Source organism: Nanorana parkeri, unplaced genomic scaffold (genome assembly GCF_000935625.1).
Source record: "Nanorana parkeri isolate BGI_ZX_2015 unplaced genomic scaffold, ASM93562v1 scaffold1536, whole genome shotgun sequence".
Classification (NCBI taxonomy): Eukaryota; Metazoa; Chordata; class Amphibia; order Anura; family Dicroglossidae; genus Nanorana; species Nanorana parkeri.
Window position 1 is genome coordinate 263,100 of NW_017307804.1, and position 25,741 is coordinate 288,840.

General features: G+C 46.8%; 1 protein-coding gene across 1 annotated transcript in view; it reads left to right on the top strand.

Annotated features, from left to right (window-relative positions):
* Window positions 1–555: 555 nt before the first annotated feature.
* CC2D1A (coiled-coil and C2 domain containing 1A) overlaps window positions 556–25,741 on the top strand; it is a 34,827-nt gene continuing 9,641 nt past the window's right edge. The window contains exons 1-19 of the mRNA XM_018570460.1: window positions 556–665; window positions 1,614–1,737; window positions 4,648–4,748; window positions 5,172–5,237; window positions 8,468–8,599; window positions 11,451–11,778; window positions 12,643–12,761; window positions 14,452–14,524; window positions 15,377–15,448; window positions 16,999–17,129; window positions 18,260–18,332; window positions 18,679–18,842; window positions 19,956–20,043; window positions 21,387–21,559; window positions 21,646–21,768; window positions 23,499–23,557; window positions 25,194–25,310; window positions 25,391–25,464; window positions 25,542–25,600. Coding sequence (XP_018425962.1) covers window positions 600–665; window positions 1,614–1,737; window positions 4,648–4,748; window positions 5,172–5,237; window positions 8,468–8,599; window positions 11,451–11,778; window positions 12,643–12,761; window positions 14,452–14,524; window positions 15,377–15,448; window positions 16,999–17,129; window positions 18,260–18,332; window positions 18,679–18,842; window positions 19,956–20,043; window positions 21,387–21,559; window positions 21,646–21,768; window positions 23,499–23,557; window positions 25,194–25,310; window positions 25,391–25,464; window positions 25,542–25,600 — 2,142 coding nt within the window. The 5' untranslated portion in view covers window positions 556–599. The remainder of the gene's footprint in view (window positions 666–1,613; window positions 1,738–4,647; window positions 4,749–5,171; window positions 5,238–8,467; window positions 8,600–11,450; window positions 11,779–12,642; window positions 12,762–14,451; window positions 14,525–15,376; window positions 15,449–16,998; window positions 17,130–18,259; window positions 18,333–18,678; window positions 18,843–19,955; window positions 20,044–21,386; window positions 21,560–21,645; window positions 21,769–23,498; window positions 23,558–25,193; window positions 25,311–25,390; window positions 25,465–25,541; window positions 25,601–25,741) is intronic.

Below are 25,741 nucleotides of genomic sequence, written 5' to 3' on the forward strand. Positions count from 1 at the left end.
TGTATTTTTGTGTTTTGTCTCGTGTTACCCCCGAAACACGTTGAAGCTCATTATGAAGGATCCCATTATTTTCAATGGTGCCTATTTACACCTGAGCGTTGTGGTATTTGTTCCACGAAAAAGGACAGGAGCTTTATTTTTCAGGCAGAATTGCACCCATTTAGCCCCATGGACTTCAATGGAAGCTCCTAAAAAGAGGGCTTGAATCAGGGGTTCTAATTCCCCACTCAATGGACTCTAATAACATGAAACACCCACAAGCCTGCAGTGACCTAGGATTTCAGTGACAAGGTGCGGCTCAGATGTTCATTTTTATACAGCAAACTAATGATGTGATTTTAACATTCTGACATGTCCAAAAATTCTCCTCATGGATAACACGTGACCTCAGAGCGCTCCTCACCTGGACCAGCTACCACGTGATCAATAAACGCGGCTCTCGGAGCGCTCCTCACCTGCCTACACCGACCACAGGACACACCCACTGGGATGCCCCGCCCCTCCTCTCGGCCCGAGGGATGCCGGAAGTTGTAGTTCTGTCGGGATCACGTGACAGTGGACGCGGAAGTAGCCGGTGATCGCTGTGACTCTTTGGAAAGATGAACGGCCGGAGAGAAGGCCGGGGAGGAGGGAGAGGAGCGGGCAGAGCGGCACCGCTCAAGGGGGTGAGAGTCAGAGAGCTGTGTGTGATCTATGTGTGAGGCTGCCTGTATCATGGCTGGTTACCTGCCTGTCACCACACACCTGTCACTGTGTCTCCATGATATGCTGCCTAGGACGTGTATCTTACCTGTCATATTGTCATCCCTCCATGTCACCCCCCTCCGCAGTGTCCATTACCTGTGACGGTGTCCCCGTGGCTTCCCTTACCTGTGACGGTGCCCCCGTGGCTTCCCTTACCTGTGACGGTGCCCCCGTGGCTTCCCTTACCTGTGACGGTGCCCCCGTGGCTTCCCTTACCTGTGACGGTGCCCCCGTGGCTTCCCTTATAAGGGACTCCGTGGTGGCATGGTCGCAAATACGGAACGCCACTGCGCCCAGTCCTCCCTTTTCTGTGACTGCATCCCTGCAACTTCCCTTACCTGTGACCGTGACGCCACATCAGCTCCCGGCAGAGTCCCTCCCCTGTGACCATACTCTTGCAGAATCCCTTACCTACCGCCATGTCTGCAGTATCCTTTACCTGTGGCTTTGTTGTTCCTGTGTCACCCTCTTATTGTCTGTGTTGATGTGGCTCCTTGTCATCGTAGTGTCCTCTGTCACCTTGAGGTCCCATTACCTGCTGCTGCTTCACCACCTGTCTGTCATCCTTCATGTCATCATGTTGTGACTATGAAGTTCCTACCTGTCTCTGTACATTACCTGCTGATGCAGCATTGCCACAGCAAGCTTTAAATGCTTTTCTGTATCCGCAGTGCTGCCAGTGTGATGTGGAGGAGGCAGCAGATGCATCATTTATAGGGGTGTCAGGCTTACAAGCGAAGGAAGTCAGTGTTACCGGCTTATATTTAGTGATTTCAGCAGCTCATTGCTTTACCTGGCTTCTAATCTTCATTTAGATTGTAGTTTTTGGCCTCTCTATGTTATGATTTCCCACTCTGTCTTCCACACAGGCACCCTTTCTCCTGGGTTTTCCTGAAGATGGCGACTCTGACGATGATACAGGTCTGGAAGCCGAGCTGCTGGCCATCACAGGAGGGAACAAAGCGGCCAACAACCAAAAACCCAAAGGAAAGAGTGAGTGAGCGATGTACCGCGTTCAGTGGTCATTGTGCAATCCTCCAGCCAAAGCTGAAGGCATGAAATACATACATCACACAAAGCCTGCTTATCCATGGGATCCAGGCATTGCTGTAGCGTAGAGGGGGGGCCCCTCATCCCCAAAATTCCATAGTGGGTACCAGAGGATGGAAGCTTTTATGCCGCATAAGCACCTTTTCATGCAGTGGCAGTGTCACTAGGACTTGGAACGACCCTGTGGGGGGAATTCAAAAAAACTGGAGCAGACAGAATCTGGAGCAGTTGTCCGTGGCAACCAAAGCTTAACTCAACAAACTGAAAAGTGAAGCTGATTGGTTGCCATGGGCAACTGCTCCAGATTCTGTCTGCTCCAGTTTTTATGAATCCCCCCCCCTCCCCCCCTGTGTGTTTTCCAGCTATACAGACACATGAGGTGACCACTCACCTGTCATATCTGCTACATGACTAGCTTCTTTCTGCAGGTTAGAGCCACCCAGGGAGATAAGATGATGGTGGTCCGCTGCTAAGATTGTTGCAAAGGCATTTAAAACAATAAGACCTAACCAAGTACAAATAAGCAGGGGCATCCCTAGGCTTTTCGCCATCTGGTTGATATAGGGGTGCTGGTGGTGCATTGGGGTTGCGCTATACACCGGCCAGAGCGTCCCACTCAGCTCCTGGTAACAGTGACATCACTGGTTGCCAGGAGCTGATCGGGACACCAGCCCGAGCATCCCAGGTTGGTGAGAGCTGGGGAACTGGGTGGGGAGATGTGTATGGCCCTTACACATCTCCTCGCCCAGCTCTTAGCAACCTGGGATGCTCTGGCCGGAAAGGGGGTGGCAGGCACACTGCAAATATTGTGCACCAGAGCGGCCATGCCACTCTGCCTGGTGACCCAAACAGATGCCGCCTGAGGCAACAGCCTCAGACTATCTCATTATAGGGACGGCCCTGCAAATGGGTAACCAAATTGTAATCTCCATATTTAAAAATAAGACTCCTAGCTATGGAGCAATCACTTTCCACCTAGTCCTTGTAACAAAGGGTGATGTACACTGACACAATTGTAGAGGACACATATTTTGATATAGTAAAATGCATATATGTGTGCAAATTACTAGAGGTCAGGTGTGTTGTGTAAAAGCTGTTTGTTAAAAGAGAACTATGGGATAAGTGTTTTTCCCCATAGTTCTCTTAAGGGTCACGGGGGGACATATACTAGCGTCCTCCCGTGACCCAAAGCTCAGTATACCGGGAGCTACAGCTCGCGGTATACTGAGACGCCGCAGCCAGGACGGATCCCCACATTACTGTCACGATCCACCCAGCTGCGTGAGTGACAGCGGGGCTCGGCCTATCTAGAAGCAGAGCCAGCTGTACCGCCCCCTTCCCGGTCCGTTCCTCCAGTCAGCGCTGGAGGATCATAGCGGGGAGGGGGGAATCCCTGCAGGGAGCGGTGAGTGACAGTCACGACTCTCTGCAGGGAGTTGATCGTGAAGTGACCGAGGGACGGTATGTGTTCGCTCTCTTCCCCCATCTATTGAGCCGACCTGTGACAGTCTAATTGTCACTTGCTGCTCCAGTTTTTATGACTCCCCCCCCCTCCCCCCCTGTGTGTTCTCCAGCTATACAGACACATGAGGTGACCACTCACCTGTCATATCTGCTACATGACTAGCTTCTTTCTGCAGGTTAGAGCCACCCAGGGAGATAAGATGATGGTGGTCCGCTGCTAAGATTGTTGCAAAGGCATTTAAAACAATAAGACCTAACCAAGTACAAATAAGCAGGGGCATCCCTAGGCTTTTCGCCATCTGGTTGATATAGGGGTGCTGGTGGTGCATTGGGGTTGCGCTATACACCGGCCAGAGCGTCCCACTCAGCTCCTGGTAACAGTGACATCACTGGTTGCCAGGAGCTGATCGGGACACCAGCCCGAGCATCCCAGGTTGGTGAGAGCTGGGGAACTGGGTGGGGAGATGTGTATGGCCCTTACACATCTCCTCGCCCAGCTCTTAGCAACCTGGGATGCTCTGGCCGGAAAGGGGGTGGCAGGCACACTGCAAATATTGTGCACCAGAGCGGCCATGCCACTCTGCCTGGTGACCCAAACAGATGCCGCCTGAGGCAACAGCCTCAGACTATCTCATTATAGGGACGGCCCTGCAAATGGGTAACCAAATTGTAATCTCCATATTTAAAAATAAGACTCCTAGCTATGGAGCAATCACTTTCCACCTAGTCCTTGTAACAAAGGGTGATGTACACTGACACAATTGTAGAGGACACATATTTTGATATAGTAAAATGCATATATGTGTGCAAATTACTAGAGGTCAGGTGTGTTGTGTAAAAGCTGTTTGTTAAAAGAGAACTATGGGATAAGTGTTTTTCCCCATAGTTCTCTTAAGGGTCACGGGGGGACATATACTAGCGTCCTCCCGTGACCCAAAGCTCAGTATACCGGGAGCTACAGCTCGCGGTATACTGAGACGCCGCAGCCAGGACGGATCCCCACATTACTGTCACGATCCACCCAGCTGCGTGAGTGACAGCGGGGCTCGGCCTATCTAGAAGCAGAGCCAGCTGTACCGCCCCCTTCCCGGTCCGTTCCTCCAGTCAGCGCTGGAGGATCATAGCGGGGAGGGGGGAATCCCTGCAGGGAGCGGTGAGTGACAGTCACGACTCTCTGCAGGGAGTTGATCGTGAAGTGACCGAGGGACGGTATGTGTTCGCTCTCTTCCCCCATCTATTGAGCCGACCTGTGACAGTCTAATTGTCACACGCCGGCTCAAACTATGAGGATGAGTGATTTTCACTCACCTCATAGTTCTCCTTTAAGTAGCTCTCCTCTTCTTCTTCTCCTTTTTCACTATTTTCTTCTTTTCTCCTCCTACCCTGTAGCTCCTCTCCCCATGGAACACATCGAACGGATGGCAGCTCTCTGCATGCAGGATGTCGATGAGAATGTTGATGAAGATGTGGAAGACGATGAAGATTTGATGGTACGATCTGAGAAGTACAATGCTGGAATCGGTGTCTGAAGTGGACATGTCTCCGGCACAGCAGCCCTGGAAGTCATTGTGTTGATTTAAATGCACGTTGGGAAGTGTTTTTTTGGGGGATTGATTAGTTACATGCACATATTTATATAATTATTTGATAGATGGTCTGTAGATAGTAATTATTTTTCTCATATTGATAACATTTCAGTGCAGGTTAGCTGTCCAATGTGAATGTGTCTGTGTGGATAACTGCTAGAATAAAGATGCATTCCAGCCCCCTTCTTGAGAGGCAGACCGTGCCCATCTACAAGCATGTGGTTGTCTCTGCTTTTTGTTGTTATAAAACATAAGTGGTCCCTGGTTACCTAGACAGGAAAAGAGTCATAGTTATCACCAATTCATTATCACTATCTTATGTCACAGGCAGAACTGGAGGAAGTCTTGGGAGAGGAAAAAGAGGAACCCCAGATTATATCGCCTCCTACAAAGGTACAACCACATCTCTGAACGTATAAAGCCTACTTGCACTTTGTAGTAGAAATAAGACGCTGTATAAAATGGTGTATTCAATGCACAGTATCACTCTCTTTTTACAGTGACCCTAAACTCAAGAGTTAAAGGAGAACTATGAGGTGAGTGAAAATCACCCATCCTCATAGTTCGAGCCGATGTGTGACAATGAAAGTGTCACACGTCAGCTCTATAGACCGGGAAGTGAGCGAACGCATACTGTCGCTCGCTCGCTTCTCGATCACCTCCCTGCAGAGAGCGGTGACTGTCAGCCACCGCTCCCTGCAGGGATTCCCCCCTCCCCTCTTGGATCCTCCATCGCTGACTGGAGGAACAGACGGGGAGGGGGCGGGCACAGCTGGCTCTGCCTCTAGATAGGCAGAGCCAGCTGTCACTCACGCAGCTGGGCAGGTCTCAACAGTAATGTCGGGATCTGTCCCGGCTGCGGTGGTCTCAGTATACCGCAAGCTGTAGCCAGCTATATACTGAGCTTTGGGTCTCGGGAGGACGCTACTATATGTCCTCCCGTGACCCTTAAGAGAACTATGGGAGAAAAACACTGACCCCATAGTTCTCTTTTAAATCTTAAAAATACATTTAAGTACCTTAACTATTAACAACAATGTATCTTATTTGTGTATCACTCGGCTGTAGATCCTCCAATCATCTCTGAATTGGTGTAGAGACTGTCCTATTTTTGTTCCCCATGGTCCCTGTGTGTGTTGTAAAGTAGTCACCCCTCTGAGCTCGCTCCCGGGATAGACTACAATCTCAATACAAATTAGTACACTAGATGTGAGATTGTAGTCCATCCCTGGAGTGAGCTTGGAGCGGTGACTACTTTACAACACACACAGGGACCATGGGGAACAAAAGTAGCCCCCCTCCAGAAGGAAGGACAGTGTCAGCACCAATTCAGAGATGATTTGAGGATCTACAGCCGAGTGATACACAAATAAGATACATTTTTGTTCATAGTTTAGGTACTTGAATGTATTTTTAAGGTTTAATCTCCACTATTTTGTAAACTTTAAGGAATATTTTTTCACCTTAGCCTCAAGGCAGTGGGAATCCTTTTCAATGTGTAACCGAAGCCTAGAATAAGGGACCTGAATACAGCAACTCAGAAATGATCCCATCGCACTCCTTACCGGAATTCCCATTCACAATGCTTTAGCGGGTGCTAAGAGTAGCTACGGATGGCGCCGTGCAGATGAACATGTAGAAAGATAAGCCACCAGCACCCCAGGGTCCACTTTATCTTCCCGTAGTTTATTAAGGTCAGATAAACATCGTATGACATATACAGTAGATGCAATGTTTCGGTACTGTATATGGTTCCTTTATCAGGCAAAGGAAAGTGTGACCATTCAGAAAGATGAAGAAACTCCTTATAATAATGGGTGTCACTCCCTCGCTGGCCCTGAATGCCACAGCATCTCTCCTTGTTAGCGATAGACCAACATCTCATTGGTGCGGTCAATGTGGTATGTACCACATAGTACACAATTTAGCCAAAGGTTTGTGTACACATGACCAACACTCCCAACCCTATTGTTCTGAAACTGTATTGTAACTGTACTGTCTCCACTATTTTGTAAAGCGCTGAGCAAATTGTTGGCGCTATATAAATCCTGTATAATAATAATCACACCTATATGAGCTTGTTGGACATCTATTCCAAAACAATCATTATGGATAACCATTTGTCTACCCTACCACCCCCTTCCACTGTTGGTTATGTGTTTAGGTGAGATCTTGAGGAATGCTGAATCAAGTTGTGGAAGTGGGGTATGTGTGACCTTTGCTTCCATACGGCATTTGCATGTCATGGTCATTTGGCAGGGCAATATGGTTATATCTTCTGATAAATCTCTTTTATAATATCTTTGATGGCCTCTGGGTTTCGGTGCCCCAGTCGTCTGTGCCATAGGTGGAGACATTTGTTGTGTGGATTATGAGTGGCTGTCTTGACTTGTTCGTCTCTGGTGATGAGCCTGTACAGGTGTTCATCCAATTGTCCTTTTGCCAGGATTTGCTTATTGTTTCGGATTGTACCTTCAATATAATTGTATATTGTAGCATTACCAGTAACCTCCACTGGAAACCAGTGAACACCATCATCCTTGGATTTGTTCATGTATTTTTGGCCGTATAGTAGGTGTGATGGTCAGGTGTCCACAAATATTTGGGGCGATATAGCAGCCACTGGTGAAAGCAGGAAATGTAGAGTCAGATGATGACTTTCATTGGTTGGGAAGATTTACAATGGACCTATGTCAAGACTATGCAAAGTAGCATATTGACATATTCTGAACAAGTAATAAAAACACTTTACTCGACCTCTGTAGCTGTACGCTACAGTTATCTACAAGCCTGCAGGCTACAAGTAATCTAATGTTCACAACAGAAGCACTGAAATCACTGATCCTCTCCCCTTAAAGGAGAACTATGAGGTGAGTGCTTTCCACTCACCTCATAGTTCTAGCCGACCTGTGACAATGAGACTGTCACAGGTCGGCTCAGTAGATCGGGAGGTAAACAAACACATACCGGCGTTCGCTCTCCTCTCCATCCTGTCACGGCTCTCTGCCGTGACAGGGGAGGGGCTGGATTCCCCCCTCCTCGCTCCGATCCGCCCGCGCTGACTGTCGGAACAGACGGGGGAGGGGGCGGGTACAGCTGGCTTTGCCTCTAGATAGGCAGAGCCAGCTGTCACTCACGCAGCTGGGCGGATCCCGGCACAATTGTCGGGATCAGCTGCGGCGTCTCAGTATACCGTGAGCTACAGCTCGCGGTATACTGAGCCTAGGGTGACGGGAGGACGCTAGTTTGTGTCCTCCCGTTACCCTAAGGAGAACTAAGGGGAAAAGACTTAACCCCATAGTTCTCCTTTTTAATAAAAGCCCTTCAGCTCACACCCCTCCATGTATGACTACCCTCCGAAGGTAATTTTTGAGAGAGCACAGCTGTCACCCTGAAGATACAGAAAGGAGATTTATAGACAAGAGTCAGACACCATGTGATGATTTGCACATTTACTCTCTTTGTGGTTTTTTTGTTATTGTCTTGTAGCCCTTTGTGACAAGTGAAGTATAACATTTGTTGGCAGGGCTCATGATCATTCCACTTGCAGAAGCCATCTTGTAATGCTCTACTGTGTTTGAACTGCCTTAATTCTACTTTCACAAAATCTCTTTTCCCCTCAGACCACTTCTTCTTCAGCAGGCGGTATAGAGGCTACTTTGATGGAGCGCCTGGTCATGTACAAGGAAGCTATGGGCAATGCCAAGCAAGCAGGGGAAGGGACCAAAGCGCGGCGATATGAGAGAGGGGTTAAGGTACCAATATAGCTTTGACTAAATAATTTATATCTGTATTGTCTTGTCTTGTTCTGTTTTTCTGTTACTGCAAGTAACAACTTAACATGTTTTGTTTTAGTTACTGTTTTTTTCCCTGTCTCAGGTGATTATTTTTAATGTCTTCATGAAAATATGTTAAAAATACGTGAAGGGCTCATTCAGACAGGTGAATAGGCTGCTGCATTCAGATGTGGCTAAAGATTGCATATGGATGCAGCAGTGCTGTGTGCTATGGCCACATACAAACTGCATGACTCCAGCATCCAGAACCTCTGGCCGTGGACTCAAACTGCATCCAGGGAGGGTCAGATGCCCTATTGGTACGTATCCGCTGGTATGAGGGGTTACGTGCCAACAGCGGCAGCCTTGGTCATTGTTTGTACAGGGTACAAATCTCGCTGACTGGCCGCTGCTGTTCACACACAATGTGTGGATTGGGCTAGTTCCTCTGCCGGCAAGAATCTAGCTGCCTGTTTGAATGGGTCATAAGGGCTTAATTTCTAAAACAGCATTAGACCTTTCTGCAGAATTCTGCTGCTTTAAACAAAGCTCAACAAATTTCAAAACACAGCGGTGTGCATTACAAATGTGCATTGAGGTCTGCCAAAATGGAGCACCATTCTAACGAGTGAAGAGAAAAGGAAGAAAGAAGTCAGAAGGAGGAGAGCCTGGTCACGTGACATGTAAGTCTTGTGACCGGCCTCTCCTCAAATCAGAGTTCTGAAATGTTAAGCAGAGAGAACACTGTGGGACATGGCAGACGCAACGTAGTGGCCAGCATTTTATGAACGGGATGTAAAATGTCCATCATTGGTGTGGCACATTACAGTGGTGTCTACTGGAGAGCCGATAGCAGGAGCCACACATTTTAAATTGGCTCCTGTATGTCCAAAAGCATATGGACACCTGACCATGTCATGTAGGGATGGACCAATACCGATACTAGTATCGGTATCGATACCGAGTATTTGGGCGAGTACTCGTACTCTCCCAAATGCTCCGATACCTTCCCCGAAACGGGAACTTCCGGTCAGAGGTGGCGAGCTGATTGGCTGGGAAGCCGGCTCCATGCCAGCGGAAGCACCGGTATCGGCGAGTAAAATATTGGTACTCAAAACCGAAAAATTGGTATCGGTGGATCCCTAATCCCTAAGTGTATGGTTGTTTAAATTGTCTTTATATGCTGTACCCTTCACTGGAGACACCTGAACTCAATAAATTGGTGGAACATTTTGTGTATATTGTGAGCTGTTTGAAAAGAAAGCACCCATACCAGATCTGATGTCAGGTCTGGGTTGTGGTTCTACCTGTGTTCCATTACATCTAACAATGCCTGGCATATAACAGTGATTACCATTGTTCAGTGGCACAGGATATGCAGGAAGGAAATGCTCGCCATTATGACATTCCTTTCCCCTTTACACCACCCTTCTGTCAGCTCATTGCCAGAGCAGAGAGTGCTGGAAGCTGGTTATACAAACTGCCTGGGAGAAAACCAAGGGAAGGATTAACTGAAAGCCAATGAACCTCTTTATTCCATAGTAGCTCCATTAACAGCCTCAGTTGCTTTCAAGTCTGAATATATTGATTGTATGTGTTAGAGGTTAAAGTATATCATATTTCTCAGTCAAGGATTGTGTAAGATTTGTTGCAGCATAGCCGTTTTAAGCATATATCTATGAACAAACAAACAAACAATGTGGTTTGCATAATTGTAGCTGTCATGCAATGCCATTGTGTATACACAAATCTATCTTGCCGGTGTCGATATGTTAATGTGTCATCATCTTTTAAATGAAGTATGTGAGGGCCCAAGAAGTATATACGGCAGGGTTAGACAGCATTGGCACTCCAGTTGTGGCCACACGGAAAAGCCCATCATGTCTCTGCCTCTAGGCGTCATGACATGGTTGTCAGTCGTGCAATGCCTCATGGGATTTGTAGTTTCTCGACAGCTGGAGTGCCAAGGTTGCCTGTGCAGAACAGGTACATTGTGGTGACTGTGACTACTGTATTGGTGGTCAGATTTTTTTTTTTTGTGGTCATATGGACCCCTTGCATGCTAGGCCCAGGCTTGTACACAGGACCTTGACTTTTACCCAAAGTAAACATAAGGCGACACTTTTATGCTGGCCATACAAAGCTCAAACTTCGTCTGGTTTCTGCTGAATCCAGCCAATATATCAAAGATCTTGTTTTTGGGTTTAGATACACTTTGTGTTTAAGGGCCATACACATCTCCCCTCCCACCGCTTAGCAAACTTGGATGCTCTGGCCGGCATCCTGCTCAGCTCCTGGCAACCAGTGACATCACTGGTTGTCAGGAGCTGGGCAGGACTCTCTAGTCAATGTCCCGCCTAGCTCTTTGCAAGCAGTGATGTCAGTGAGGTGGGCGTGACGCTGGCCAGAGCTGGGCGGTGCACCAACAGGATGCTGGCCAGAACGCCATTAATGTGCACCACCGGCACCCCATCAGTTCCACCCCCTCTCGGGACGTGGCCATTAGCAACTCACCGAAACCGCCACCAGTCAGCGATTGTGCTTGAGACACCCCTGCAGCTGTTCCCTATTGTTTTGTACCAGGCATGCATGCTCAGGAGATTGACATACATGTCTGGATAATTTGAGCTTCCATCTGACCTACGCCAGATTGGATATTCATTGGCTGAGAAAAATAGATTTCCCAATAAACCAGAAGATTATTGTAAACTTAATTCTAAAATCGTTATTTTCCTCCTGATAATTAGCCCTTATAGAGTGTTCTGGATGCAGGAATTGGGATGCATACTGACCCAGTGATGAATACACCTCTCTACTTTCTATCTTCCAGACCTTAGAGGATTTGCTGCGTACTGCTAAAAAAGGTGGATCAATTTCATCTGATGACATCCCTCCTCCCGTGGCTGTGGGAAAGAGCGCCGGTTTGCCTACAGCTCCACCTACTGCTGTGGTTGTACCAGATCTTCCTGTAAAACCCAGCCCCCCTGCAAATGTTGTACCCCCTCAACCACCATTAGCCAGAGCGCCTCCCCCGGTACCTGTCAAACCACAGAGTCTCCCACAGCCTGTGACCTTGTCTTTACCAGTGACATCGTCCAAACCAGTCACTCCCAACAGCACATTCGGAACCTCATCAACACCAGCCACTCCTAGTCCAGGTAGGTGGAGCTCTCACTCGTGCACTTATTTATCAGAGCATCTCAAACAGAACTGTCTGTTTTGCTGCAGAAAGTTGGGGGCAACATGAGGGTTGAGGTTTAGGTGTGCAGGTGTGGTGGTGAACGCCGTGGTGGGTTAGGGCTCATGGTGAAGGTGTGGTGGTGAGAGCTTTGGTGGTGGGTTAGGGCTCATGGTGAAGGTGTGGTGTCGAGAGCAGGGATGGTGGGTTAGGGTTCATGGTGAAGGTGTGGTGGTGAGAGCAGTGGTTGGTTAGGGTTCATGGTGAAGGTGTGGTAGTGGGTTAGGGTTCATGGTGAAGGTGTGGTGGTGCGAGCGGTGGTGGTGTGTTAGGGTTCATGGTGAAGATGTGGTGCGAGCAGTGGTGGTGGGTTAGTGTTCATGGTGAACGTGTGGTGGTGGGTAAGGGTTCATGGTGAAGGTGTGGTGATGAGAGCCGTTGTGGCTTAGGGTTCATGGTGAAGGTGTGGTGGTAAGAGCAGTGGTGGGTTAGGGTTCATGGTGAAGGTGTGGTGAGAGCAGTGGTGGTGGGTTAGGGTTCATGGTGAAGGTGTGGTGAGAGCAGGGGGGGTGGGTTAGGGTTCATGGTGAAGGTGTAGAGCAGTGGTGGTGGGTTAGGGTTCATGGTGAAGGTGTGGTGGTGAGAGTAGTCGTGGGTTGGTGTTCATGGTGAAAGAGTGGTGGTGGGTAAGGGTTCATTCTGAAGGAGTGGTGGTGGGTTAGTGTTCATGGTGAAGGTGTGGTGGTGGTGAAGGTGTGGTGATGAAATCTGTGGAGAGGTCGGGTGCAGTTTACATGTGGTGCTCATGTTCTCTGTCTCAGCTGATCGATCTTTATTATTATAGTAGCGGATGGAAACAAAGCCCGGGTTCTGGAGCGTCAGAGACTGTATAAACTGGCCGCACTAAAGAGCAAACAGGAAGGAGACGCGGAACTCGCCAGCAAGTACTACCGTATTGCCAAGGTGATTCTAAACCCATCGATAAGACGGGGAAAACATACGGCCCATTTAATAAAGATTACTAGGCCTGAAGCGGTAGGGCCAGAAAATCAACCCATTTGGCTTCATATCTCAGAGCCTGGGGTGCTTAAAGAAGAACTCCGGGAAAATTATTATTAACCCTTGCAGTGGGGCTAATTTTGCAGTTCTCATTTTGGTCTAGGGAGGTTTTTAATGCCAAATCCACACTGGAGAAATGTCTACTCGCTTCTAGTCCCCCTGTGACCCACTGCCACCATGATGGGAAGCGATGGGACTCTCTCCAGTACGGACCGTCACTGTTTTGGAAAAGATAGACTGGGGGGGGAAAGTGCATTAACGTACAATGTACCACGCAAGCTTTGAAATCTTTCACTCTTTGTTAGAACAGTGTGCGCATCTAGTTTATGACTGATAATGAGATCAGCGAGCACGGTACAGACCGGGTTCATTATGGTGAACATTAAGTCCCCTCCTTTAAACAAAACTCCAGGCACAGATTTTGGCAACCCTTGGAGTTTGGCTACCTCTGCACTGCAAGGGTTAACTGCTCATTTTTGTCTAGGTGGATAAAAAAAAAAGCAAGCCATCACCCGATCCTTTGGAGCCGACCAGCTGTCACAGAGCTCCCTCCTGCCTCCCTCTTCCTACAATGCAGCGATGGGATGTCCTTTGGCATCCTCCCATCCAATACACTGTGTATAGGACGTGATAACGCTGGGACCTTCAGCTGGCCATACACCTATAGATTATCTGCAGATTTTCTATGGGCTTTAGTATCTAGCTAGTCAGCCTCGCTGGTTGTCAAAACACCTGAAGAATCTGATTGGATGCAGGCATTGTTCAGGTCTTTTGAGAGCCAGTGGGGCCGACTAGCAAGATACTGAAGCTTGGCCCAGTAGTAGATTCCTCCATCCACACAGTGTAGCATAGATGGAGGAATCTGTTGCACTTTTTCCATCTGACCATAGAAAATCTGCAGATAATCTATAAGTGTATGGGCTGCTTTAGACCACTGCAGCAAGGTAGGTTGACACCCGGAGCGATTACCAGGTGTCACCCCCGCCCACTCGCCGAGACATCACCGCATGCGCGATGGCGTCATCGCGCAGCGATCTTCTGATACCTGCCGACTGACCTCTGTGGTGTCACAACATCATTGCGCATGCGCGGCAATCTTATTGATACCTGCTGGTGGCCATCTTGGTGATGGACGCCGGCAGAGAGAGCAGGGGACAGTCACCCGGCGGGATAAGGTATGCCGCCGGATCCCCTCCTCTCTCTCCTGATACTGTCGGGCGTTCGGTCCGTGACCGAGCGCCCGACTATTCAGAGGGGGGTGACACCAAAATGACAGTCATTTTGGTGTCATCCCTCCAATGGTGTCACCCAGGTGCGGGCCGCACCCCCCTTGTGACGCCACTGGCGGAAGGGACTGGTATAAGAGCAAGCTGGCTCTGTAGATCAGGTGAGTATAACTTTTTTCTTTTTTTTTTTTTTAACCTACACAGAAAGTAGCAGTTAACCCTTGCAGTGCCTGGGTAGCCCCACTGTAGGGGTTAATACAACGTGTGCCTGGAGTTCTTTAACTACTTCTTAATTACATAGAAGGGGAAATCTCGGTATGATTTTTTTTTAAGCTGACCACTGCCCTTCTGTCCTCTCCCTCTTGCAGTCTCTGGACCCCATGCTGTCTGCGCTGGATTCAGGACTGCCAATAGACCTGAACAGTCTTCCTCCCCCACCAGGTGAGACACAACTTCCAAATCTTTTGTCACAAGCAAATCCAAGCAGTATTTTTGTAAGCTGGATCCATTGCCAGAGACATGAGACTCTTTCTGCGATCAGTGATCGCTGAGTGTTTGTAAATAATTGAGGACATAGTATGGTTACTATATCCTCAATTATGAATGAATGGGAAGTGATCTACATCACCTCTACATCACTTCCTGTTCATTCATGATTGTGGATATAGTAAACATAATCTGTCATTATAGTAAACATAATGTTATGAATGAACAGGAACACTCAGTATAGAGGATTCCTGTTCATTGATAACAGGGGATAGAGAAAAAGAGATTGAGGACTAAATTTTTATTTAGGTGCACCGCTAATTACAATATATGCATGGGAATGCTGGTTGCTTAGGTCAACAATCATTTTTTTTTTTTGATTCAATAAATTGTTATTGTTTAATCAAAAACAGAACAAAAGTAACGACAGCAATAAGCAGATTGCATATTACAAAAAGAACAAAAGGATTGTCCCCGACATCTTTTACACTTGACATGCCAACAGAACAACAAGTTATGCATAGAGTACCGAGGTTGACTAATATATATTAGTCAGCAATTGCATAGTTAGGTGCGTCAGACGACCATGGTAAGCATAGCAAATCCGATTGGAAAAAAGGAGTTGAAGAAACAGATTAGGAAAAAAATGAGGGAGAACCAAGAATGAGAGAACACTTCATTTTTTTTTTATCACACTTCTCATATATAGTTCTGCTATTTGCATTCTGTTTGGATGTCGCTGATATTCTGATGTACTCTGCATATTGTGATACAGCAAATTAAACATTTAATAATACTTGTCCACAGCAGATGAGCAGCCGCCCAGTAAGCCGTCGGTCCCGCAGTCTCCAGTGGTCGCAGAGTCTCCAGTCTCTGCAGGTGAGTACTGCACACTATGTGTTGAGTATGCAGACTGAAGTCTCTTGTACAGTATATATTGTATATTTTCGTTCAGTCTTTTTGTATCATCATCATCATCATCTCCTTTGTTGGGTTTTCCATAATGCAGACCGGTACTTTTTAAGACACAATAGCACTTTTGTAAAATTTTCAGAAATACCAAGCAATGTTTCAGATATAACCACCTAGCTCCACTATGGGGTCAGTGGAAACAGTGCTTCGTTTACACTCAGATTGTCAGCGTCTGCACTCTAATTGGCTTCCTAGGCACTTGGCACTACATCATAGGAGCCAGGGGAGAGGGGCATTTGCTCCCCCATACCCAAGCGTATTGAGTATTTCACAGAGCTTCAGCTAAGAAATGAAGGGGTGGGAGTTAGAGAAGTATCTACATCAGCTGGTGTACATCATGTTGCTCACAGGCTGCCCAGTGCAGCGGTTATGGTGGGAGACGAGAGGTATTTCTAGCTAATTAGGTGGCATAATGCAGCCTTACTCAACCAGGGTGCCTTCTGGCTTCCTCAGGGGTGACCCAGGATTTTTACCAGACCCATGGAAATGAGCGATGCTAATCCAGGGAGGGTGGCATCCATTCAGAAAAGGAGAGTAGTTCACCTCCATCCAGGCCTGTACCTCCTCCCACCCTCTGATGGGAAAGGGGGAATCTGATGAGAAATGGGGGTTTCTAATGTGACAGTGGAGCCCCATTTTGTTATGTTTTTGTGTAGGGTCTTCCCTTTAAATCTATAAAAGACCCCTATCTAGGATAAGGGTTTGCTATGGATTTTAAAATTTTGGATCAAGGTAGATTTTGCATACTTTTAAAGGTTGCGCGTCTAAAAAAAAAAAAAGGTTGAGAAACGCTGGCCTAATACCTATTGAGGGTTTTTCATTTTTTGTCCTGTTCAATATTTTTTGAGAACATTGGAAAATTGAGAAGTACTTCTATAGAAGCTTCTGTGCTTATACTCTGTCATTTTTTTTTTTAATGTAAAAATACAGCTACACTTAAAGTCCAATTGAAAACTTAAAAAAAGGTGGGAGACCTAATTTCCTCTGCTTTTTAATGTTTACAGTATGAATACTTTATATATCACTTTATATGAAATGTTCTTAATGCCCTGCGGATGAGTAATTAGACTAGGAGAGGGAGGCTCTTTTGCATTGCACAGTGTTGCAGGTCTTCCTTTTCTTAGCAAATTGTAGGTGAAGGGAAGTAGTTCCAGGCGCAGAGCACAGCAGGACCTTATTTGTTCATTCATAGTCCAATGAGTAGTTTGGAGATAAGGCAGTGACAATGCAAGCTGCAGAGCGGCGGGTTCTGATTTACAGGTCATTTTCCAGGTTTAATACTTCACATATGTATAAACAGCCCCAATTAGAATTTTAGCTGGAGCATTACTTTAAAAAATGTACCCATCACAAGAATCACAGGGAACAGAAATGACACAGGACATTATCAAACTGTCACTCACTCAGCCCACAATTAAGCCATCCACATCAATTCCTGGATCTCCTCCTGATTGCAGGTCCTCCTCCACCTCCTAAGGACCTCCTAGAGGCTCTGCAGCAGCGGATGGAAAGATATCGCAGCGCAGCTGAGCAGGCAAAAGGGAAGGGGGATGATCGGAAGGCGCGGATGCACGAACGGATTGTAAAGGTAAGAAGGTGGTTTCTTTTGTTTCCTCTCTTCTCTCTGCTCCTTTCCCTCTTTCCCCTCTTTCTTCTCGCTTCTCTTTTCTCATCTTTTTTTTTTTTCTTTTCTCTCCTTCACTCCCCTCCTCTCCTCTCTCTTTTTCTCAGTTCCCTTCTTTCCTTTTCTTTTCTCTCCTCTCACTTCTTTTCTAAATTCTTCTCTTCCTTCTCTCCCTTTTTCTCTTCTCTCCCTTTTTCTCTTTTCTCCGTTCTTCTCTTCTCTCCGTTCTTCTCTTCTCTCCGTTCTTCTCTTCTCTCCCTTCTTCTCTTCTCTCCCTTCTTCTCTTCTCTCCCTTCTTCTCTTCTCTCCCTTCTTCTCTTCTCTCCCTTCTCTTCTCTTCTCTCCCTTCTCTTCTCTTCTCTCCCTTCTCTTCTCTTCTCTCCCTTCTCTCCTCTGCTCTCTTCTCTTCACTCGTCTCTCCTTCCCTATTTCTTCTCACTTCTCTTTTTTTTCTTCTCTTTTTTTCCTCTTCTCCAATTTTTTTTTCATTTATCTCCTTTCTTCTCTCCCCTCTATGCTCCCCTCTTCTTTCCCCTCCTCTCTCTTCTCTTTTTCCACTTCTCACTTCTCTTCTTCCCTCTCCTTACCCTTTTTTCTCCCCTCTTATCTTCTCTCCTCTTTTCTCTCCTCTCCTCTTTCCCTCCTTTCTTCTCACTCATTTTCTCGATTCTCTCCTCTTTCTTCTTCTCTCCTTTCCTCTCTTCCCCTCTTTTTTTCTCTCTCTTCTCTCAACTCATCTGCAATGTGTTTCTGCATTTTTGCAGTACATGTATTACTGATCACATTTATTATTGCAAACTTTCATTTAAAACAGGAATGTGTATTAAACTGGTCCACGGTACTTTAACTGGTGACCAGAGACAGGGCTTTTCAAGGGAAGATGCTAGCTGGTTGATTAAAATGCCTTTGTCTTTCCCCTGTGCTTTTTATATACCTGTCTTATGAAGTCTTTGTGTGTGTGTGTGTGTGTGTGGGCGTCTTCTAAATATTTTCTCTCCATTTAGGTATGAGGATGTTGCATATTACTTTATGGTTAGTGTTTGTGTGTGGGATTAATTAAGTTAATTACATATTCCTTCTGTGCCACCTTGCAGCAATACCAAGATGCCATCCGTAGCCACAAGGCTGGGAAGCCAGTCAATGTATCAGAGCTACCGGTGCCACCAGGTCTGTATGAAGTGTCCAGCCTATGATTGGTAATGTAGAGGGTAAAGTGCCTTATTTTACAAGAATTTACAAGACAACTGAATCTTTGTTTTTAAAAAATCAATATTGTAATGAGCAAAGGCACACTTTTTAAATGGGCAATATAAATGCTTTACATGTTTTGAACATAAACTAAGATTTTGCCATGGACTACCCAACATAACTGGCTCTAAAATTATGCAGCGTGTGTGTAATCCCAGACACGGGTTTATTGCTCTTTTCTTCAGTACTGATGGTGGTGGGGTGGCGAGTGTGTGATTGCTGCTGAATACCTTTAGCATGTCCACCATTCTTTATGTATTTTTAGGGTTTCCTCCAATCGAGGGATCGAACGCTGTACCTGCGGAGCAAAGTCTGGTAGGGGTGTTGGAGACGGCAATGAAGCTGGCCAATCAGCAGGATGAAGATGGTGATGATGACGATGATGATGATGACGATGAGAAAGGGAAAGCCTCTTCCGTTGCACAGAAGGTTAAGCTTTGCTTTTTGTAATGAGGGTTATAGATTTCAGGGTGACTTAACTTTTAGCTTTTTGATAGAATAGGGAAAAGTAAAAGCTGAACTCCAGCCTTCTCTTCAGTCTTGCACATTTATGCAGCCTCTTATCCTGTACCGATGGATCAGATGGATCCCACCGCATTTCCTGGCTGAAGAATGTCCAGCATCATCTAGCGCTTTCCTCTCCGGCCTGACTGTCTGTGGCCTACCCCTTTCATTTTTTGGATTTCATGTCTTTCAATCACGGAGGTTCACCATCATATGTTAGCTAGGGCAGGTTGTATGCAATTGCAGTCTTCCTAGGAAGGCCCACTCTTCCAGATTGGCATCCACCCATTAAGACATTTGAATATTTGAAAAACTCCTCCCAAGAGCCAGCCACTGCTTGTATCAGCACTGAGGAAAAGTGTCAGCTGGTGGTTCTCATAGGGAGGACGTTTATTGAGGTATCCCCCAGCACGATGCCCCATATCACCAAAGAGGATTAGAGTCTGAGTGGGTAAGGGTTAACTTGGTTACATGAACTGGGTTCTACTAACATTGGTTGCTTGTTATTTGTACAGTACAAAAAGATCACCAGGGTAGAGGATTTTTTAAGCCCTGTGAGGGTCCAAAATCCAAATAAAGAGTCCTTGCAACAAGAAAGCTCTTGCACTCAGTTTCCCGGTGTCCCAGTCATCCTACCTTCCATCTATCCCAGCTCTGTGGCCTTTATGAGAGTCTTCAGCATTCAATACTTCACCACTTCTGGGAGTGTCGGGTGCCCTTTTCCCTCCACTGTGCTCCTCCATATAATCCCCTGACCCCTATGTCACTGCAGGAATCAGCAGTGATGTAGAAAGGAACCATGACCCTTGGCAGCAGGAACCGGCATTCAACACTCAGTTTGGTTGGTGGAAACTGCAGCGCTGGAACGGACTGTAGCCCCTGGAGACTGGGGCCACTGCATAGGTGAGTTTAAAAGCTCTTCTCTTGTGGGGCAGCTTTATTTGGATTTTTCTTTTTAACCTGACAAGTTCGCTTTCAAATAAAGGTGGTCTAGTTAGGACTTGCTTTTTTTTCTGAATTGTGACCTTTTCCTTACAGCCTGTTCCTCGCCCGGGAGGATTGTCACAACCGCAGCCAGCAGCGCCCAAGACCTCTCCTTCCAAAAGCCCCAAACCGTCTGGAAAAGGTTTGCTGGCCCCTCAATTCTCCTTTTCTTTCAGTTAATGTTTAGCTGTCATATTTCAGTCTTGTGAGCAGTCTATGGTCATGTTTCTTCCTGTATGCCTTTGCTCTCACACAGTCTTTTTCTTTGTCACTTTGGGGTCTGCTTATAAAACATTAAAAGTGTCTGCGTACGAGATTTGCAATGCGTTATGGCCACTAGAAATTCCTATGCTCTACCGCTCTATCTAGTGGCCATAATGCACTTCAAATTTAATTCATAGAGACATTTGTGTAGCACATTAATGGCTCTACCAGGTATTGATTTCACCTCCATCTCATTACCTTTCCTATGTTCTGCAGATTTCCATTTTATGTCCTCCCTTTTACTTGTCCCATAATCCCTGTTAACACCGTCCCCCATAGCTTTCTATATTTGCACGTCTCACTTTTTCCCCTGTAATCCTTTTATACCACCTTGGAAATGTCAGCATATATTCTTCAGTCTGTTTTCTTTCTCATGATCTTTGTCCCTCTTTGTCATTACCATCCGCTCACCAATATTGGGTGTTCCCTACATCTGTTTCCCATAATCCCTCTGTTCTTTCCCACCTGTTTGCTGTTGCTGTCCACGTTGGGGTTCTTGCCCCTTTTCCTGCAGCTTTGGTGAGACCAACTGCTATTGCCAAACAATCCTTATGAAAATACAAGTACCCTGGCTGTGATGGTGATATAGTGTTTACATTTGGAACAAGTATGCACACCAGGATTCTGATTTCGGTGTGGCTTGGCAATCTGCATGCTTGTTTGGGGGTCAGAGTCTTAAACTCTGGAGTTAAATCTTAAAAATGCATTCAAGTACCTTTTAACTATTAACAAAATGTATCTTATTTGAGTATCACTCAGCTGTAGATCCTCCAATCATCTCTAAATTGGTGCTGACACTGTCCTTCCTTCTGGAGGGGGGCTACTTTTGTTCCCCATGGTCCCTGTGTGTGTTGTAAAGTAGCCACTGCTCCAAGCTCGCTCCTGTGATGGACTACACACAACGGGGGGGATTGCTTGAGAATTAATAGTATCTCTCAAGTAACCAGAAACTACAGCTCTTCGATGTCTACGGATCCCCAGGGATGCCGGATAACTGGGAGTTTACTGTATCATTTTCAGAAGGTAGTGAGCAGTGGCAGCTTCTGCATCTCTCCCAGCTGAAGAAGCCTTTAGCCTTACTTTCTTTCTTCAGCTATTCCCTTAACCTCTTTCTCCTTTTACCTTGTCTGCTTTACTTTTTTTCCCCTTCCCGCAATCTCTTGCAGCTTTGCCTTGGTCTACTTTCCCATAACTCACCTCTCTCTCCTCCACTGCTTGTAGCTGAGCAGCAGCTGCAATTTCTGGAAGGAAGGAAGAAGCAGCTTATGGCAGCTGCCCTCCGCTCCAAACAACACAAGGACATAGAAGGGGCCAAGATGTTCCTGCGCCAAGCCAAGGGCCTGGACCCCATGCTGGAAGCAGCACGAGGTGGACTGCCTGTGGACATCACCAAGGTAGCTTAGGGAAGGTGGTACTGGCAGTGATGTACTTGTACCCTCCTATCCATGTAAGGTCTAACATCTGACATGTTCTATCACAGGTACCCCCGGCCCCCACCAGCCAGGCCGATTTCAGTCTGGACCCACATAGGAAAGGTGGTGTCTCAGCCCAGAATAGTGAGAAGTACAACAAGCTCATTGAACAGCTCAAGAAACAGCATGAGGTAGGCACTGCTTATTGACAGACTGGATGTAATGCCTCTAATAGACACACCAGCTTTTAATAAAACTTTATTGTTCCGAAAACATCCACACTGAAGCCTCACTTGGGACTTCAGTCTGTGATACATTTCACCCAAGGACAGACTCAGTTAAACAGAGAAGGAAAAGGAAGGGAGGGGTTTTTTATAGGGCTGGTAATGATTAAAATTTTCCTGTTCGTTTAATCGAAATATCGATTAATTTCGATTTAATTATAACGCACATACAGATCCAACTACATTGGCCTATACACATACAGCACAGCAATGAAGTAATAAAATGAAGTAGGATCACACTAATCCACCACGTTATTATTCTCACGTGCCCCACTCAATATGGCCGCCGCTTTAGTGGGGCAACTCAGAATAATAACGTGCTGGATTAGTGTGATCCTAGTTCATTTTATTTCTTAATTAATTGCTGTGCTGTATGTGTATAGGTCAATGCCAGGGATCCCAACCTAAAATAAGCAATTTCAGAATCGAAAGGTTAATCGTTAATTTCCACAGCCCTACTTTTTTATACTAGAGACATATTTTATCATGTGCAAAATTACTTAAAGCTGAACTATGGGACACAAAAAATGTCCCTTGTGGTGCCCCGTACACTGATAGGGTTAAATACTCATTAAGTCTTGGGGTAGAGGAAAAAGGTGTAATTACCTGTGGCAGGCTGCAGGTACTCGCCTCTTCTCTCTAGAGCTCTCTGTTCCAAATACCTGAACAATCTGATTGGATGCCGGCATTGTTCAGGTGTTTTGAGAGCCAGCGGGGCCGACTAGCAAGATACTGAAGCTTGGCCCAGCGGGAGATCCCTCCATCCACACAGTTTAGAGTAGATGAAGGAATCTGTTGCACTTTTTCCATCTGACCATAGAAAATCTGCAGATAACTTATAGGTGTATGGCCAGCTTAATTCCCGGACTTCAGCACTAAAGTCTGGTGTTGGAAATCAACAACCAAGAAAAAGATCCATAACTGAGCTTGGGAGAAGCAACTACTTGCAATTTGTGGATTTAATTCCTAGCAGGCAACTCATTGCATGGTGGTTGTACGTGATTGTGTGGGCTGCTTCCAGCGGATCCAGTTACTTCCAGCAGTTTAAGGCCTCATTCACACGGGAAACTGCCGTCACGTACAGCTTGCCATATCGGGCACCTCCCGGGAAGGACAGGTGCATGTGATTAGTACGCAGCCCCTGTCCTCTATGGGAGTACGTGGCCGTACGCCGCCCTACGCTCACCCCAAGTGCAGTTTCATACGGGTGCCGGTGTCCTGGCTTGGACGCAGACAGGATCCATCCGGTCAGCTTCGAAGTACGTACACCCGCACGGACGTGCAGGGCGGGTGAGCGTAGGGTGGCGTACGGCCACGTACTCCCATAAAGGACAGGGGCTGCGTACTAATCACACGGAGCACCTGTCCTTCTTGGGAGCTGCCCCATACGGCCGTGCATGCAGCATGGAGCTGTACGTGCCGGCCTTTTCCCGTGTGAATGAGGCCTAAATGTATACAGTCTTATTTATCACATGTGAGGGGACCTTCTTCTTCCTGACATCAAGCTGAGGCACCCGTATAGATAAGAGACTTCATTATCTTCATTCTTAACAATAACTTTTAATCAAGTATGTTAGCATAAGATCATCTCCATTGTGAATATCTGTGCTAATATCGGTCCCTTTTGTTTCTTGCAGATGTGTACATCTTCCTCTCAGCAGTTCACTCACCTGGGAAACATCACAGAGACAGCAAAGTCAGTTCTCTTCCATCTTGCGCTGCTATTTGTCACATTCCAGTAACTTTCCTCTGCGGCTTTTCTATCTGCACCCAAAGTCTGTATTTCCTGTGCTCTCTTTCTGTCACTTTTGTCACTGTGCAGAATGCCCTCTCCGTTTGTTTAATACGGAATTGAAGTTTCTCCCAGCATGGTAAAGCCCCGCCATTATGTTCTAGCTGGCGGCTTCAACTGTCTGCACACGTCTCAGGTTTTTTATTAAAGGAGAACTATGGGGTTAAATCTTTTCCCCATAGTTCTCCTTAGGGTAACGGGAGGACACAAACTAGCGTCCTCTCGTCACCCTAGGCTCAGTATACCCCGCGCTGTAGCTCGTGGTATACTGAGATGCCGCAGCTGAAGCGGATCCCGACAATTGTGCCGGGATCCGCCCAGCTGCGTGAGTGACAGCTGGCTCTGCCTATCTAGAGGCAGAGCCAGCTGTACCCGCCTCCTCCCCCGTCCGTTCCGCCAGTCAGCGCTGGCGGATCGGAGCGGGGAGGGGGGAATCCAGCCCCTCCCCTGTCAAGTCAGAGAGCCGTGACAGGATCGAGAGGTGAGTTCGCTCACCTCCCGATCTACTGAGCCGACCTGTGACTCATTGAGTCTCATTGTCACAGGTCGGCTAGAACTATGAGGTGAGTGAAAATCGCTCATCTCATAGTTCTCCTTTAAGCACCTTCGAAGCTCAGAATCCTGGAGAAATTTGCAAGGAAACCTAGCTCCTTCACCATCTTCTCCCACCTCCTGGTCTGTCACATTACCATGGGCAGCCTGCCCACTAGAGGAGACAGGAGTGGGCAGAGCCAAGGTTTTTGGTTGGGAACTGCATTTACCAGCACAGCTGATATTTGGGGGCTCTGCAGGTGTGTAACAAGAAACCTAAAGTGATCTGAAGGTGCCAGCTATGACATGACAGCAATGCTTTACCAAAAGGAAAGTGACATCAGGTCTGCTGTAAGGGTAGAGTAAGTCACCCCATGTATTGTAACAACATTTGGCACGACAGTCGACTTTGGTCGCGCGGCAAAGGTGTGAGCAGCCTCCATTGACTTCAATGTGAATCTGTGTTTTGCGTGATAAATAGCCTAGGTGTGCACCGGCCCTCACAAGGTGACAAGGGAGGATGAAGCCAGCTTCCCGGCCAATAAGGAAGCCGGGCAACGTGTAATGACTCACTGCTCTGCTTCCTGATACCGGAGGCTCAAGTATCGGGCTAGGTATCAGAGCATTAGGGCGAGTACGAGTACCCGCCCCAAATACTCGGCATCGCTACCAGTACTAGTATCGGTATCGGTACATCCCTAGTTTGTACCTTACCTTTTGAACTATTCCTTTCTTCTGAGGAGAGAAATGTACATCTCCCATGATGATTTATGTATCTCCTCCGTCTCATTTATCCTGTTCCATACTGTGTCTTGTCCACTCCTTTTCTTTCTGTCTCGCTCCATCTCCTGGGTCTCTTTGTTTATGTGTTTCAAATCTTTCTGTTCTCTCTTCTTGCCCTTATTAGTTTTGCCCTGGCCCGTACACATCTGTGTGCATGTGGTAACACACATTACTTTTTTTTATTTTAAATGTAAGACTTTGTGTGTATTTTCTCTTTCCTTGCCAGGTATGAGAAATTAGCAGAAGAATGCATGAAATATATAGAAATTGTAAAGCAGGCACATGCTCGGGGCCTACCAGTGCCTCATTGTCACTATGAGGAGCGAACAGTCAGCGTTGTCAAGTAAGTCAATCTGTAATACATGAATAGACGTACCGCAGGTAACCAGGCTGCTTTCTGACTCCTGTCTGCCACCTCTACAGGATTCTCCCAGACCTGACGACGTCGGATCTTGTGCTTAACGTGTCCAAAGCTATGAATTTACCCATACCTGCCGGTAAGTATCACTCGCCTATAGTGGCTTGTCATTTGGCTCTTGTGCTTGCTTCCTCTTACAATCTGCTTCTGTCACAGGATCATCGCAGAGTGATATGGACACCTTTGTGCGATTTGAATTTGCCTATCCTAGTACGGTAAGGAGCATTAGGGTTAAAATGTATAAAGGGGATGTTCCATCCAAACTGATGAGCTTTCCAGCTTCTCCTGCGCACTCTGATCTTTGAGTGGATTCCACTATGTTGAATTTTTTTTCTCCAGGGAGGGATGGGAGGCAG